The sequence below is a fragment of the Chamaea fasciata genome, unplaced genomic scaffold (assembly GCF_029207755.1).
Source record: "Chamaea fasciata isolate MVZ Bird 193981 ecotype frontalis unplaced genomic scaffold, bChaFas1.0.hap1 SCAF_46, whole genome shotgun sequence".
Taxonomy (NCBI): Eukaryota; Metazoa; Chordata; class Aves; order Passeriformes; family Sylviidae; genus Chamaea; species Chamaea fasciata.
In genome coordinates, this window is record NW_027094131.1 from 918613 (window position 1) to 934376 (window position 15764).

Here is a 15764-nt window from a genome sequence, read left to right on the forward strand (position 1 = left end):
AAGCCGCCTTCCCACTAAAAACTGAGGCAAAGATGGTGTTAAGTACCTCTGCCTTCTCATCTGCAGTTACTAAGTTCCCTCCCGTATCTAATAAAGAACAAAGGTTGGTCTCACCTGTGGGTTTGACCCATACTTGTGAGGGCCAGCCTGGCTGAAAAGTTGCAATAATTAATTTGAGCAAGACTGCTCCTTGAAGGTGTTTTGTAAATCAAAAGGTTTAATAAAGAAAAAATAACCAAATAACAAAAGTTAGAGAAAACAAATAATAAGCCACGCAGGGATATCTGAGAAAACCTCTTCCACCTTGCTACACTATCTTGAAAAGCCTGGAGTTTCTTTGTTCTCTCTCTTCAGTACTTAACAGCTTAGGTGGGCTTTTTCACTCTTGGCCCAATGAGAGTAACAACAGACTTTAAGTTACATTCATGGAGTCCAGTCCACACTTCTGGGCTGGCTCTGAGGCAATTACAATGAGAAACCCATAGAATCTTCCAGCTAAACTTCCTAACATGTCCAAAGGTAAACTGAAGCTCTCTACCTATTTGGAAACACCTGCTGGGTGTGTAGGGATTGCATCACTACACTTACCCTTCCTTTAACAAAAATGTATTTGTGAAAACATTTTTTACTATCCCTTACAGAAGTTGCCATTTTAACTTCAAACTGAGCTTTGGCTTCCCTGATTTTTTTTTCTACATGCTCTAGCAACCCCCTTAAATACTTCCTGAGAGACATGATCCTCCTTCCAAAGATGACACATCCTCTTTTTACTTCTAAGTTCCTTCAAAACCTCGTTGCTCATCCAAGCTGGACATTTGCCTCGCTGACTCATCTTTCGGCCCACAGGGACAGTCTGTTCCTGTGCCCTCAAGATCTTTGCTTTGAAGCACGTCCACCTTTCCTGAACTCCTTTGTTTTTAAGGGTTGCTTCCCAAGAAACTCTCTGAATAAGTCTCCTAAATAGGCCAAAGTCTGCCCTCCAGAAGTGCAGTGTAAAAGTCTTATTGATGTTCCTCCTGATTTCACCCAATATTGAGAAATCTATAATTTCATGATCACTGTGCCCCAAGCGGCCTGCAACCACCACATCTCCCACCAGACCATCTCTATTTGTAAACAACAGATCTAACATAGTCCATCCCCTGGTGGGCTCACCCACCAGCTGCGACAAAATGTTGTCCTCCACACACACTAAAAATTTCCTGCTTTTTCTCTGCTGTATTAAGTTCTCAGCAGGTGTCTGGCAAGTTGAAGTCACCTACAAGAACAAGGGCTGATGATCCTGACAAATTCTCCAGTTGCATGTAGAATAAGTTGTCCACCTCTTCTTCCTGGTTGGGTGGACAATAACAGACTCCCAGTAGGATGTCAGCCCTGTTGGCCTTCCCCTTCACTTTTACCCGTAGGCATTCAACTTCATCATCATTAGTTTCAATTCCTATGGCGTCAAAAGCCTCCCTAATATAAAGGGCCACCCCACCACCTCTTCTCTTCCTGTCTCTTCTGAAGAGCCTGTAGCCATCAGGTGCAATGCTCCAGCTATGTGAGTCGTTCCACCATGTTTCAGTGATGGCAATTCTATCATAGTTTTGCTGTTGCACCAAGACCTCCCGCTCTTCTTGTTTGTTACCCATGCTGCGTGCATTGGTATATATGCACCGCAGCTGGGCTACTGATTTCACCCCTAACTCAGGCTTAGCACCCTTGGGCCTGCTTCCAGAAGGCCCAGCTGCATCCCCTACCCCCTTCATACCTAGTTTAAACCTTCCCAACAAGTTCTGACAGTTCATGTGCTAAAATCCTTCTGCCCTTAACAGATAGATGGAGCCCATCTGGTTCCAGCAGGCCAGGTGCTGGAAAAGTTGCCCCATGATTAAAGTATCCAAAATTCTGCCAATGACACCAACCCTTGAGCCACTTGTTGATAATGTGAGCTCTCCTATTCCTTTCACCATTTTTCTCAGCCACCAAAGGGACTGAAGAAAAAACTACCTGTGCCCCTGTCCTATCAATCACTTCTTCCAGTGCCCCAAAGTCCGTTTTAATTGTTCTAACACTCCCCTTTTCAATCTCATCACTATCAGCCTGGAGTATCAGGAGTGGGTAACAGTCGGAGGGCTGAATCAGCCCAGGAAGTCTCTCAGTGATATCCTGTACCCGGGCCCCAGGGAGGCAGCAGACCTCCTTGTGGGATGGGTCCGGTTGATATATGGGGCCCTCTGTTTCCCTCAGAAGGGGGTAGCCAACTACGATTACCCTTCTTTTCTTTTTGATGTGAGAGGAGAGATTCATCTGTCTTAGAGATGAATCCTGTTTGGGAGGCTCACTGGGCAGATGATTTTCTTCTAAATCATCTGTCTGACTCTAGATCCAGGGCCTCACCTATTCTGAAGTGGCACCTGGCTGGGGGATGGGGGTTGGGGGGAATTCTTATTGTTACCTTCCTGAGCAGGGACCCATTTCCACTCCCCTTCACCTACCAGGCATCCTTTTATTGGCTGACGGTGGGCAGGTGCCCCCGCATCGGGACAAAATCCTGCCCCAGAGGAGGCACTTGCAACGCCCGCCTGCGGCCCCTCCCGGCCCCGAAGATCCCGGCAGCGGCCCCGCTGTCGCAGGGGGGGCTTTGCAGCAGGGACGCTCTGCGGGCCCCCCGGGCTGTGCCCCCTCCCAGGCCGTGCCCGCCCCGGTGCTGATGCTCGGCCCGGCCTCTCTCGCTCTTCCCGGCTCCCGCACAGTCCCGGGCTGACCGGGCACCGACCGCCCGGCGCCGCAGGGCCCCGAGCCCCTGCTCAGCAAAGGGGCAGTGGCCATCGCCGGCCCCTGGCCGGGGGCTCCGGACATTCCCCATCCCCGGCACAACCCACAGCTCCCACCGCAGCTCCCCCGAGCCGGCACTGCGGCTTCTGCAACGAGACAGAAGATTCAGTTCATGGAATCTTTGCTAGCTCTGCTTAGATGTGCAAAACCAGCTGCTGCTGACACAATCCTATCTCACACTCAAGGGTTCCCACTCAAAATGCTACCATTCACTCCTGACACACCATTAAAAAGATCCAAGAGCAAAAGAGACAGCTGATTACAGAATCTTGCAAAATCACATCCCAGAACATTTTGGTGTAAAATCACAAATATGAATGGAAGCTGAGAAAGTCAACAATGTCAGAAAACAAGCAAACATCAGATATCAGGCACCAGGTGCTGGTAATGACTAGACCTGGATCCTTCCCTTCCCTTCCCTTCCCTTCCCTTCCCTTCCCTTCCCTTCCCTTCCCTTCCCTTCCCTTCCCTTCCCTTCCCTTCCCTTCCCTTCCCTTCCCTTCCCTTCCCTTCCCTTCCCTTCCCTTCCCTTCCCTTCCCTTCCCTTCCCTTCCCTTCCCTTCCCTTCCCTTCCCTTCCCTTCCCTTCCCTTCCCTTCCCTTCCCTTCCCTTCCCTTCCCTTCCCTTCCCTTCCCTTCCCTTCCCTTCCCTTCCCTTCCCTTCCCTTCCCTTCCCTTCCCTTCCCTTCCCTTCCCTTCCCTTCCCTTCCCTTCCCTTCCCTTCCCTTCCCTTCCCTTCCCTTCCCTTCCCTTCCCTTCCCTTCCCTTCCCTTCCCTTCCCTTCCCTTCCCTTCCCTTCCCTTCCCTTCTGTTTGTCCTTCAGTTATTGAGAAGATGTTATAATAATGTTCAATCTGAGCACACCACTTTCTTACTGAGGCCCTCTGGGTCACCCCTTCAGGTGGGGGGGTCCCAGTAGTGACTGTCTTAATAACTTTGAAAGGGCGTCTCCAGACAATTGGTTGTTGTGCTGCAATCGCCTCCACTTCTATGAGAGTAAAGCTAACCACAAACAAGTCTTTTTCCCAGGTAGTATACCTCTTTTCAGCATCTCTGAAACCACGGGAATAAAAACCAACAGGCCACGTCGGATCCTCAGGACTCCGCTGCCATATGTGTACTGACAACCCTGAGGAGGCAAATCCCCATTCCACCTGGAAGGGATCTGTAGGATGAATAGGGCCAAAGGCTTGGTGAGCAGTTGCTTCAAAAATCCGTAATTGCATTGCTTCTTCCTGAGAAGCAGTCCATTCCCATAAGCAGGCAGCTTTGTGCACGCTTTCCAAAAGTTGGTCGGGGGTACTAACTGTAGCTAAAGGGTTTCCCCTTTCCAAAGGATTAATTCCCCTGGCCCAGAAAGCTGCACAGTGTGTCAGGGACCATGTGTCACATTTGTCTCCTGTTGTTAAGAAAACTCCATGTCCCCAGTATCCACCGGCCTCCTGTTCAGTTAATTTAATTCGATCTCCACCAGTGAGGGACACTTGGAAAACATACTCTGTCTCCAATTTTTGTGGGAGTTGGCCATATTCTTTCTTTAACTTGGCCAACTCGCAAGCACTGTATGGTATTTGTTTAGTTGTGATATGCAGATCAAAGTCTTCATCACTAATATAATTATATTCTGTTTTAACAAAGGGTCTCAAATGAGGGCAGCAGTTTTCCCCACAATTATTTACTAATTTCAATTCCTTCTGGGGGTATATTTCATTAATGTGAGGAGTTTCTTTTTCCTCTGCCTCCTTTAGGGAGTCAGTATTCTTTGAATTCTTAGAATATTCATCTCTCAGGGCAGCCTGTAGCAAATGATTTTCATTTCTTTCTTCATCTAATTGTTTCTGCAAAATTCCCACTAAGTTTTGAAGAGAATCTATAATTGTTTCCTCTTCATTACGCTGCTTAAAGTGGTTTTCTATAGCAGCTGTAAGGCAAGCTCCTAAAACAGAACAACTTATGGCTTTATTTCGGCCAAATCTAAGTTTTGTTTCATGTTGTAAAAAACATATTCTATCAATCACACTCTCCAAATTAAACCATTTATCCTGAGCCCACTTTTCAATTTCAGGAGAGGGTCTAGCATTGTGTTTTGCTAATGGAGCATAAAATGCAGCTTTGTCTTTTGCACTAGAGTTTTCACTCATTTTGTGAAGGGATCAAAAACCACAACAGGGAGGTAAGACTTAGTTGCACAGACACACAGCTCTTGCTGTCCCCCTTTGCTTCCCTGGGTGGGTGAAGAGACCAAATCTGCCTGGGAGGTACTCCTTAAGCTACTTATGGTTGTGTCTTCGTTACACCAAGCACTCCAGGTTCATACACACGCAAAACAGTTTCCCCTTTTGCACTATGAGATCTTTTGTGAAATTCTGAAGACAGAGCCCTCAACTGAGTATGAGGATGCTTTTCACCTAGGCGTATGCAGTTTCTGGGAAATTCGAGTCACCCCCCTTGCTTTCTAGACACCGCTCACCCTTTTTAGGGTGTCGGGCTAGGTGCGGCTAGAGTGAAACATTTTTCCCCTGTTACAGATTACACTCAACTCTGCATACCTCTCTGTCTCTCAGAATCCTGTCTGTGACACCAATTTAATGTCACAATCCACTAATACAAGTGGGGGTTGTGATGGTTCGTTAACTGATCTCAGAGTACAAAAACAACACAGAGGGGATTTCAGTATTAATCAAAACAAATGTACCTTTATTGAGTGCCAACAGCAAATGCCATAGAAGGATTAGAAAGGAAATAAAGGATAGAGAGAGAGAAAGAGGGGGTGAGTAATAGCTACCAATGGAGAGACAAAATCCTTGTGGTCCAGCCAATAGATCCATCATCTTCTGTGGGGAGATCTCGAAGTCTTTGGTTCACTCAGGGGTCTTTTATAGTCTTTTCCAAAGCAATAGGCAGTTGGCCAAAAGGTGGAGACATCGATATGTTTGTTTTGAGAGAAGGAGAACAGGTACAGAAGGAGAACAGGTACAGACACAGACCTGTCCAGCAGCAAGTACAATCAATTCACCGTGACTTGCCTACTGTTCCTGCTCAGGTTCCAATAGGAATGCATGCCAGTTTTTTTCCAGTGAACACACCTGCAGGCAACATTTGGCAAACGCCTCACCTCAGCCAGGCCAGAACTCCTGTGTTGGGGTTTTAGAGTCCTTTAGGGAGTTCAGTCTCTGTCCTTGGGGTTTCAGTCTCTCCTTGATGGCGGTCGTGAGGCAGATGAGAGATCTTTGGACTGTCTCTTACACCCCTGCCGCTTCCACACCCCGCATGCCCCCAAGGATGCTACGCCACCCCTCATCCCCCACACTGTCCCAGGCCCTGCATCCCCCAAGGAGACCTTGAGGACTTTGGGGACTGTTCCCACGTCCTGCCCCCAGGTCCCCCATGGTACCTCTGCTGCTGCACCAGCACTCAGCCCCAGTTCCTGTCATGGCTTCCTGATGTGAGCAGGCAGGAGTTTCAGTCACACCCTCCCCTCCTCTTCCTCCTCCTCTCTTCCTCCTTCTCCTCCTCCTTCTCCTCCTCCTTCTCCAGGAGGTGATGCCACTTGTCCCACTGGGGACGCACTGGCAACACCGAGGGGACATCACAGGTCACTCCTCAAAGGGATTGCAGGCTCACAGTGGCTCTTGGAGTCCCTTCGAAATGGCAGCTGGGGGACCCGGTATGCTACAGGTGCCAGTCTAGGGGATGGGTGCTCATTTGTGAAGAGGTTAGGGTCTCCAGGATGGCTCCTGAAGTCCCCTCCCATCGCTACAAATCACCCCCAGCCTGTGCCTCAGTTTCCCCATCACTCTGCAGGGACCACTGGCAACCAATGTTCTGGAATTTGGTTTATTTTGGGTGGTTTTGGGGTTAGGACTACAGAGATGGGCTGGTGGGCCAGTGAATTGGGACAAGACTTTGGGGACTGTCTCCCTGTCCCCACCTCCTGTTCCCCATGGTACCTTCCATAATGCACTCAGATTCGGCCCCGATTCCTGCCGCAGCTACCCCATGTCACCCAGCAGGAGTCTGAGTCACACGCTCACCTCTTCCTTCTCCTCCAACGCACTGGTGACACTGGGGGAGACACCATGGGTCAGTTCTTGAAGGGACTGCAGGGTACTGGTGGCTCCTGGAGTCCCCCCGATGTGACAACTGGGGGACTCACAATGCTGTGGTGACAGTTTGGGGAGTGGGTGCTCGTTTGGGGGTCTGCAGGGTGGATCATGAAGTCCCCTGCCCTCATGGCAGAAACCCCACCCCGTGCCTCAGTTTCCCCCTCGCTCTGCAGGGACCACCCAGAGCCGATGTTCTGAAACTGGGTTTATTTTGGGGGGTTTTGGGGTTGGGGCTACTGGGATGGGCTGGTGGACCAGTGTGCAGCCAGGGTGTGGTCAGGCTGGTGGCCATCTGGGTTGGGAGCTGGCCAGGCTGGGGGGCTGCAGGGCCTGGGGCTATCCAGACCAGAGTCCAGCTGGAATCTGTTACTCTGGTGTCCATCTGGACCAGCGTCCAACTTCTCCTGTCCCCATCCATCCCAGGCTCCCTGGCCAAGGCCACTCCTAACTGCAGAGTGGACAAGACCCATGGTCAGTCCCAAGATGACCCCAAACCCCCTCCCACCAACCCCACCAGGCCACCCACCCTGAGCTTGGGGCCACCAGTGTCCCCTGGAAGCTGGGCCAGCTCTGGATCTCCTGGAAGACGAGATCCACATTCCCGGCCTGGGGACTTGAGGGCATCCAGGATGGTGAGCACCAAGTCCTTGTGGCATGGCGGGAGAGTAGGAGACAGGCCTGGCGGGACAGGGAGTGGGGAGTGAGAGTTGGAAGGAGAAGATGCACTCAAAAATGTGCCAAAGTCAAGGGGTGGGCACTCAGAATTGGGGTAAAGGATGGGAAAGGAGAGACCTGATCCACAATAGAGGGGAAACCGATGCAAAAGATGGGGAAAGGACACAAAATAGGGAGGAAAAGACAGAAAACAGGGAGAAGGGACCCAAAATGGCGGGGGGGGAGGGACCCAAAATCAGAGGACAAAGGGTCTTATGGGATGTCATTGAATGTCACAGGGTGTCATGGGATGTCCCTACATGTGACGGGACAGGTTAAGATGCTCAGCATCAGAAGTAGCCACAGGAACATCCTGGGGGACACAGGGACACCTTGAGGGACATGGCCCTGGAACCTCGGGGACTTTGGCTGCATCAGGGGCATGGGACAGGAACATAGGGGAAGGGGACAGGGACTCACAGGGGGGAGAGGGACACAGAGGGGTGACAGGGAGCCATAGCATGGCATGGAGACATATGGAGGGAGGGGACACGATGCCACAAGGAGACACATCAGGGGACAATGTCACTATACCTGTTGGGATGCTTCCACCAGGACATGCTTCCACCAGGACACCTCCATTCACACCCAGCATGGGGCCACATGACCCCCTGGGTGACATGGACACTTGCCCTGTCCCCAGGGGTGGTTGAGGTCCCCGAAGTGCAGTGGCCCTGAGACACCCTGGTGGCTGTCACGTGCTTCCAAGCCACTTGTCCCCAGATGAACAAGTTCCCCGTCTCCTCCTGGTGGGGGGTGACATTCAGCTGGTGACCGCGGTGGTGACACTGGGGACATGGTGGCAGGAACTGCATCAGGCAGTGCTTTGCCATGGCCGAGATGAAGGTGCTGGTGGCACTGTGGTGGCAAAGGTGGTGTCATTGATGCTGTCCTAGTTCATGTCACAATCTATGTCCCCCATGCCCCACAAGTCTATGTCCCCCCATGGCCCCATCCATGTCATTGTCCCCCACATCCCCATCCAAGCTTTAGTTCAACATTTTTATTTTTACCACAGTTTCAGGGCTTTCAAAGGGATGAACAGAAACCTTTTTCATTTCAAGGCCAAAACAAAAGGATTTATGTGTCCCTGCCGTGAGAGCATCCACGTGCTTGGGTGGATGGGATGAAACTATTTTGGAGGGGTTTCAACCCTGCTGTCTCCAAAATCATGGGTTTTGACCCAGTGTGTCCCCATTTGCTGTGGAATATGCCTGTGGGCTACAGAGAATTGAAATGATGGATTTATGTTGGAGAAGACCTCCAAGCCCTGCAGCATTACTTGATGTCAACAGAAGATGCAAAAAGTGAAATTTTTCTAGGGTCAGAAGTTGACAAATCCGCTCTCCACAATGGATTTCAGATGTTGGTCTATGGATGTGTCCAGGTGCCCATAGGGAGCCAGGAGGATTTGCAGCCCCCAGGCAGGTGTCCTCCCAACACACAACACTGACACCACGGATCACCGGGGCTCTGCCCACCAGGGGTCACTGGGGATCAGCCAGCATGGATCCTCCCATGGGGGGTGGAGCTGGAGCAGCGCACGAAGCTCTTCCCACACTCAGGGCACTTGCAGGGCTTCCCTTAGAGGTGGCTCTGTTGGTGTTTGGTCAAGTTAGAGCTCTGTGAGAAGTCCTTCCCACATTCAGGAAACTCGCAAGGCCTCTCCCTGGTGTGGATGTGCTGGTGGTGGATGAGGGTGGAGTTGCGCTTGAAGCCCTTCCCACAGTCGGGGCAGCAGAAGGGCCTCTCATCCGTGTGAATGCGCTGGTGCAGGAGGAGATGGGAGCTGGTCAGAAACCTTTTCCTGCATTGGTCACACTTGTAGGGCCTCTCCCCAATGTGGATGCGCTTGTGGGTGATGAGGGTGGAGTTGTCCCTGAAGCCCTTCCTGCAGTCAGGGCAGCAGAGAGGCCTCCCCTCTGTGTGAATCTGCTGTTGCCTGAGGAGACAGGAGCTCCTCAGAAACCTCTTCCTGCGTTTATCACACTCATAGGGCCATTCTGCCATGTGGCTTCTCTGGTGGATAATCAGGTTGGAGCTCTGGCTGAAACTCTTCCTACATTCGCCACACTCGTAGGGCCAATCACCAAGGTGGATTCCCCCAGTGCTGGATCAGGGAGGACCTCTTGCTGAAGCTCTTCTCACATTTTGAGAACTTGTGGAGCTTCTCCCCATCCTGAAGCTGCTCAGGGACCCCAGGCTCTGAGCTCCGGCCGTCTCCCCGGCCCAGGATGGATCTTTCCTCCTCAGATCCCGGTGATCTGCGTTTGCAGCCACTCCTTGTGCGGGATCTCTGGGGCTTTTCTTCCCGGTTAGATTCCTGCACCATGGAATGGAGCCGCTCAAAACGGGTTCTTCCACAAGGTTTTGCTGTAGGGATTTGTTCTCCCTGGTCTCTCTGCTCAGGTCCTTGTCTAGGGGACAAAAGACAAGGAGAGGATGGGATTTGCCTTGTGCTACAGGAAAGGGGAAGGAGATCCCTTCCAGTGTGTCTCCAGCAGGACGGTGCCGGCAGCGGGGTTGTCCTGCAGTCGGGGGCATGCTGGGCTGGGAGATGGAGCAGGAGAGAGGGGGAAAGGGACAGTGACTTCCTCCTCACCTGCCTGGAGCTCCTGGGCCATCTTCCTCTTCCTCGCGGCCTCCTCCTCTTCCATCGGGCCAAGGTTTGGGAAATTCTGGTTTGCGAGGGAAAAGAAGGGCTGAGCGCATTGGGTTTGATGATCCCGCTGCCGAAGTGCAGCTGCAGAAGTCAGCGCCCTTTTCAGCCTCGGGGGGCCCGGACCCCGCTCATCTCCAGGTCCCCCACCGCTCCAGCCCGCCAGGGGCCCCCCGTGCCCGGGATCGCCCCTCTGCGCTCTTCCCGCTCCGGGGCTTCTGAGTTCCTCCCCGCTTCTCCCGGGGATCCCCAAACCCGATATCGCCCCTCCGCCCGCCGATATCGGGCGATCGCCACGTGGGACCCGCCAAGATCCCTCCAGGGCCATTTCCGGGTGCGGATTTGGGGTCCTGCAAGATCCAAACATGCCCTGCCCCGCAAAAACCTGCCCCGCAAAAAAATCCCTCCCGGAGAGCCCCCGATGAATTTGGGGCGACCTCTCCCTCCCCGCTCACCCTGCCCTGGGGGGTTCCAAAGCGGCCCCGACCCGCGCGGCACTGGGAGCGATCCTGGGAGCAGTGGGAAGGAATTGGGGAGCGCTTTCCCTCCCAGCATCGCTCTCACTGGGAGCGCTGGGAGGGAACTGGGAGGAAACAGCGCCCGGACTCGGCTGCAGCCGGCGCTGGGCGGGGCTGAACCCGAGGGCGTGGCTATGCAAATACAGGAGCGATCGCGATCTGTGATTGGCGGGCGGGAGCAGCTCGCGGTGAGGGCTGCGGGGGAGCGGAGCAATGCCGGCGGCATCCAGTGAGAGAGGAGAGGGACCGGGGATGGGAGCGGGAATGGGGACAGGGACTGGGGACAGGGACCGGGAACGGGGACGTGGAATCAGACAGACAATGAGTACAGGGAGCGGGAATGGGGACAGGGAGCAGGAATGGTAATTTGGGGGAGGGACGTGGAATGTGACCTGGAATGCGAATATGGGAACTAGACAGGGAACATGGAACAGGAATCGGAGAGAGCATATGGGATGGGGATTAAGAAGATGGAGCCGGGATCAGAAATTGGAATACAGGAATGGGACTGGGAATATGGGAACGGGACCGGGAATATAGAAAGGAAAATGTGGGACCGAAAGACTGGGAATACAAGAACAGGAACTGGGCAGGGAATATGGGATTGGGAATATGGGAACAGCAAACAGAGAATACATGACAGGGACAGGGAATGAGACAGGGAATGCGATCTGCACTGGGATGTGAGTGGGACGAAACCGGGAGTGGGATGACAAGGGAATGGCCAGGAGACAAGGGGAGTGACTGTGGGGAGAGGGGGATCCTGGACAGGGGACACCGGGAAACGGGGTGGAGGGACATGGGGACAGTTCCAGGGCAGGAGGTCCTTGATCAGCTGCCCCACAACCTCTGCCAGGGTCTCCCAGTGCAGCTGGAGCCACTCGGCCTGGAGTGACCAAAGCCCTCAGCAACCTCCTTGTCCCTGCCAGGAACCCTCAACTCCCTTGCACCCAGCATCCCCCACATCCCCTGGAAGATCCATCCATGTCCCAATCTACGATTTAGTTCAATGTCCTTATTTTTACCCCGATTTTGGATGTTTTGAAAGGACACAGAGAAATGAAAAGAAAATCCAGGCCACGGGGAGCCAGGAGGATGTGGAGCCCCCAGCCAGGTGTCTTCCCAACACAGATCACTCGCACCATGGATCACTGGGGCTCTGCCCACTGGGGGTCACAGGATCATCCAGCGCGGATCCTCCCATGGGGGATGGAGCTGGAGCAGCTCACGAAGCTCTTCCTGCGCTTGGGGCACTTGCAGGGCTTCCTTTAGTTGTGCCTATGTTGGTGTCTGGTCAAGTTAGAGCTCTGTGAGAAGCTCTTCCCACACTTGATACACTCGTAGGGCCTTTGACATAAAAAAAAAGAGAAAAAAGAAAAGAAAAGAAAAGAAAAGAGAAAAGAGAAGAAAAGAAAAGAAAAGAAAAGAAAAGAAAAGAAAAGAAAAGAAAAGAAAAGAAAAGAAAAGAAAAGAAAAGAAAAGAAAAGAAAAGAAAAGAAAAGAAAAGAAAAGAAAAGAAAAGAAAAGAAAAGAAAAGAAAAGAAAAGAAAAGAAAAGAAAAGAAAAGAGAAAAGAAAAGAGAAAAGAAAGGAAAAGAAAAGAAAAGAAAAGAAAAGAAAAGAAAAGAAAAGAAAAGAAAAGAAAAGAAAAGAAAAGAAAAGAAAAGAAAAGAAAAGAAAAGAGAAAAGAAAAGAAAAGAAAAGAAAAGAAAAGAAAAGAAAAGAAAAGAAAAGAAAAGAAAAGAGAAAAGAAAAAAGAAAAGAAAGGAAAAGAAAGGAAAAGAAAGGAAAAGAAAAGAAAAGAAAAGAAAAGAAAAGAAAAGAAAAGAAAAGAAAAGAAAAGAAAAGAAAAGAAAAGAAAAGAAAAGAAAAGAAAAGAAAAGAAAAGAAAAGAAAAGAAAAGAAAAGAAAAGGAAAAGAAAAGAGAAAAGAAAAGAAAGGAAAGGAAAAGAAAAGAAAAGAAAAGAAAAGAAAAGAAAAGAAAAGAAAAGAAAAGAAAAGAAAAGAAAAGAAAAGAAAAGAAAAGAAAAGAAAAGAAAAGAAAAGAAAAGAAAAGAAAAGAAAAGAAAAGAGAAAAGAAAAAAGAAAAGAAAGGAAAAGAAAGGAAAAGAAAAGAAAAGAAAAGAAAAGAAAAGAAAAGAAAAGAAAAGAAAAGAAAAGAAAAGAAAAGAAAAGAAAAGAAAAGAAAAGAAAAAAGAAAAGAAAAGAAAAGAAAAGAAAAGAAAAGAAAAGAAAAGAAAAGAAAAGAAAAGAAAAGAGAAAAGAAAAAAGAAAAGAAAGGAAAAGAAAGGAAAAGAAAAGAAAAGAAAAGAAAAGAAAAGAAAAGAAAAGAAAAGAAAAGAAAAGAAAAGAAAAGAAAAGAAAAGAAAAGAAAAGAAAAGAAAAGAAAAGAAAAGAAAAGAAAAGAAAAGAGAAAAGAAAAAAGAAAAGAAAGGAAAAGAAAGGAAAAGAAAGGAAAAGAAAAGAAAAGAAAAGAAAAGAAAAGAAAAGAAAAGAAAAGAAAAGAAAAGAAAAGAAAAGAAAAGAAAAGAGAAAAGAAAAGAAAAGAAAAGAAAAGAAAAGAAAAGAAAAGAAAAGAAAAGAAAAGAGAAAAGAGAAAGACGAAAGACAGAAAGACGAAAGACAGAAAGACAGAAAGACAGACAGACAGACAAGAAAGAAAGACAGAAAGAAAGAAAGAAAGAAAGAAAGAAAGAAAAAGATAATTGTAGCCCGGCTGGATGTCAGGCACCCACCAAAGCTGCTTTCTCACTCCCCTCCAGAGATGGACAAGAGAGAGAAAACAGGATGAGGGCTTCATAGCTTGGGATAAGGACCAGGACAGATCACTCAGCACATGCCATCATGGGTTAACCAGGTTTGAAATTAGAGCCATTAATTGAATTTATTGCTGTCAAAATCAGAGCAGGATAGTGAGATGTAAATTAGAGCTTTAAAGGCACCTTCTTCCCATCCCTCCCTCCTTCCCAGCTCTACCTCCTCTCCCAGTGGGTGCAGGGAGACAGGGAAAGGAGGTTCTGATCAGTTCATCCCATGTTTTCCCCTGCTTCTCAGGGAGAGGAGTTGTTCCCTTCTGTGCCAGGGATCCCTCCCATTTCCCTCCATGAACTTCTCCAACGTGAGTTCATCTCACAGAAAGCAGTTTTTCACAAACTGCTGCAACGTGGGTCACTCTTCCATGGGCTCACAAGTCCTACCAGCACCCTGCTCCAGCATGAGCTCCTCTCTCCATGGGTTTGCAGGTCCCTGCTCCAGTACAGGTTTCTCATGGGGTCACAGTCTGCACTCAGGCATCCCCCTGCTCCAGCACGGGCTCCTGCAGATGCTGCAGGTGCATCTCTGCACCCTGTGCCCTCCATGGGCTGCAGGGGCCCAGCTGCCTCTGCACAGACTGCACCACGGAATGTCAGGGCAATCAGCCCCAGCAGCTGGAGCAGCTCCTGCCCCTCCTCCTGCCCTGCCCTTGGTGTGTGCAGAGTTTTTCCTCTCACATGTTCTCCCCCTGCTCTTCCCTGGTCACAGTTACAACTCCCCGATAAGCGATTTTCTTTTTCTTCAATCTGTTATCCCAGAGTTGTTGCCACCATTTCTAACTGGCCCAGCCTTGACCCGTGGCTGGTCTGTCCTGGAGCTGGCTGGTGTTGCCTCTGTGGGACATGGAGGAGCAGCTGCTTCCAGCAGCCTCTCACAGAAGCAGCCTCTCGTAGAGCTTCCCTTAGCAAAACCTGGCCATGCAAACCTCTAGTATAAATATGGTAGGGATTTTACTACCATCATTAATTCTTATTACTGCTATTATCTCTTTTCTTGCCTAATAATATTAGTTATTATTATTCCCACTATTTTTAGGTTTTTTGACTCTATGTTGATAGTGTCTAATAACTATATTAGTAGTAGAACTCAAAACCAATTTTTTAATTGCAAGTAGAAGTTTTCATTTTGGCCGCTGCTTGCCCTGCCCTGTTCTATGGCATTGCTGTGTGTTATTCTGCTGCTGCCAGGGCTCCCTATTTCCCTGCTTTGCGAAATCCGATGGCATTGCTCATATGTCAGAAAGAGAGGGCTCATTCCAATCAAATGCATTGCCTGAGCTCTTCTAATCCCAGTGTTCGAAGCTTGTTTTCCAACATTGTTGACTTGCTCAGCTTTTGTTAATGTTTGTGATTTTATACCAAAATGTTCTGGGATGTGATTTTGCAAGATTCTGTAATCAGCTGTCTCTTTTGCTCTTGGATCTTTTTAATGGTGTGTCAGGAGTGAATGGTAGCATTTTGAGTGGGAACCCTTGAGTGTGAGATAGGATTGTGTCAGCAGCAGCCGGTTTTGCACATCTAAGCAGAGCTAACAAAGATTCCATGAACTGAATCTTCTGTCTCGTTGCAGAAGCCGCAGTGCCGGCTCGGGGGAGCTGCGGTGGGAGCTGTGGGTTGTGCCGGGGATGGGGAATGTCCGGAGCCCCCGGCCAGGGGCCGGCGATGGCCACTGCCCCTTTGCTGAGCAGGGGCTCGGGGCCCTGCGGCGCCGGGCGGTCGGTGCCCGGTCAGCCCGGGACTGTGCGGGAGCCGGGAAGAGCGAGAGAGGCCGGGCCGAGCATCAGCACCGGGGCGGGCACGGCCTGGGAGGGGGCACAGCCCGGGGGGCCCGCAGAGCGTCCCTGCTGCAAAGCCCCCCCTGCGACAGCGGGGCCGCTGCCGGGATCTTCGGGGCCGGGAGGGGCCGCAGGCGGGCGTTGCAAGTGCCTCCTCTGGGGCAGGATTTTGTCCCGATGCGGGGGAATTGCCGCGGGCTGGGCGGGCTGGGGCCGCTGCCGAGCGCCTGCCGCCGCCTTTCCCCGGGAGCCCCCGGGCAGAGCTCTCTGCTCCGGCCAAGGGCCGGCCGCCCGCTCGGCGCTCGGCGGCTCCGAGACGGCAAAATGCTGCTACATGCTTTTATAAATGCATATTGCAAAG

At 50.5% G+C, this 15764-nt stretch overlaps 1 protein-coding gene and 1 long non-coding RNA gene across 2 annotated transcripts; both read right to left on the reverse strand.

Annotated features, from left to right (window-relative positions):
• Positions 1-2491: 2491 nt before the first annotated feature.
• LOC136303989 (uncharacterized) lies at positions 2492-4960 on the reverse strand. Its single transcript, XM_066207648.1, has 2 exons — positions 3945-4960; positions 2492-2906 (listed from the first exon to the last, which is right to left on the reverse strand). The coding sequence occupies exons 1-2, from the start codon at positions 4958-4960 to the stop codon at positions 2492-2494; spliced, it is 1431 nt and encodes a 476-aa protein (XP_066063745.1).
• A 3660-nt stretch (positions 4961-8620) lies between these two features.
• LOC136304059 (uncharacterized) lies at positions 8621-10856 on the reverse strand. The gene is made up of 3 exons (XR_010724362.1): positions 10754-10856; positions 10242-10317; positions 8621-10056 (listed from the first exon to the last, which is right to left on the reverse strand). It is a non-coding gene; the product is annotated as an uncharacterized lncRNA (long non-coding RNA).
• Between the last annotated feature and the right edge of the window lie 4908 nt (positions 10857-15764).

Bases quoted from the DNA above. Each gene is read 5' to 3' on its own strand.
- LOC136303989 (XM_066207648.1), bottom strand. From the start codon at position 4,960: ATGAGTGAAAACTCTAGTGCAAAAGACAAAGCTGCATTTTATGCTCCA. The intron at 2,907-3,944 runs GTCAGTACACAT...GTCTCGTTGCAG, and splicing joins GGATTTGCCTCCTCAGGGTT to AAGCCGCAGTGCCGGCTCGG.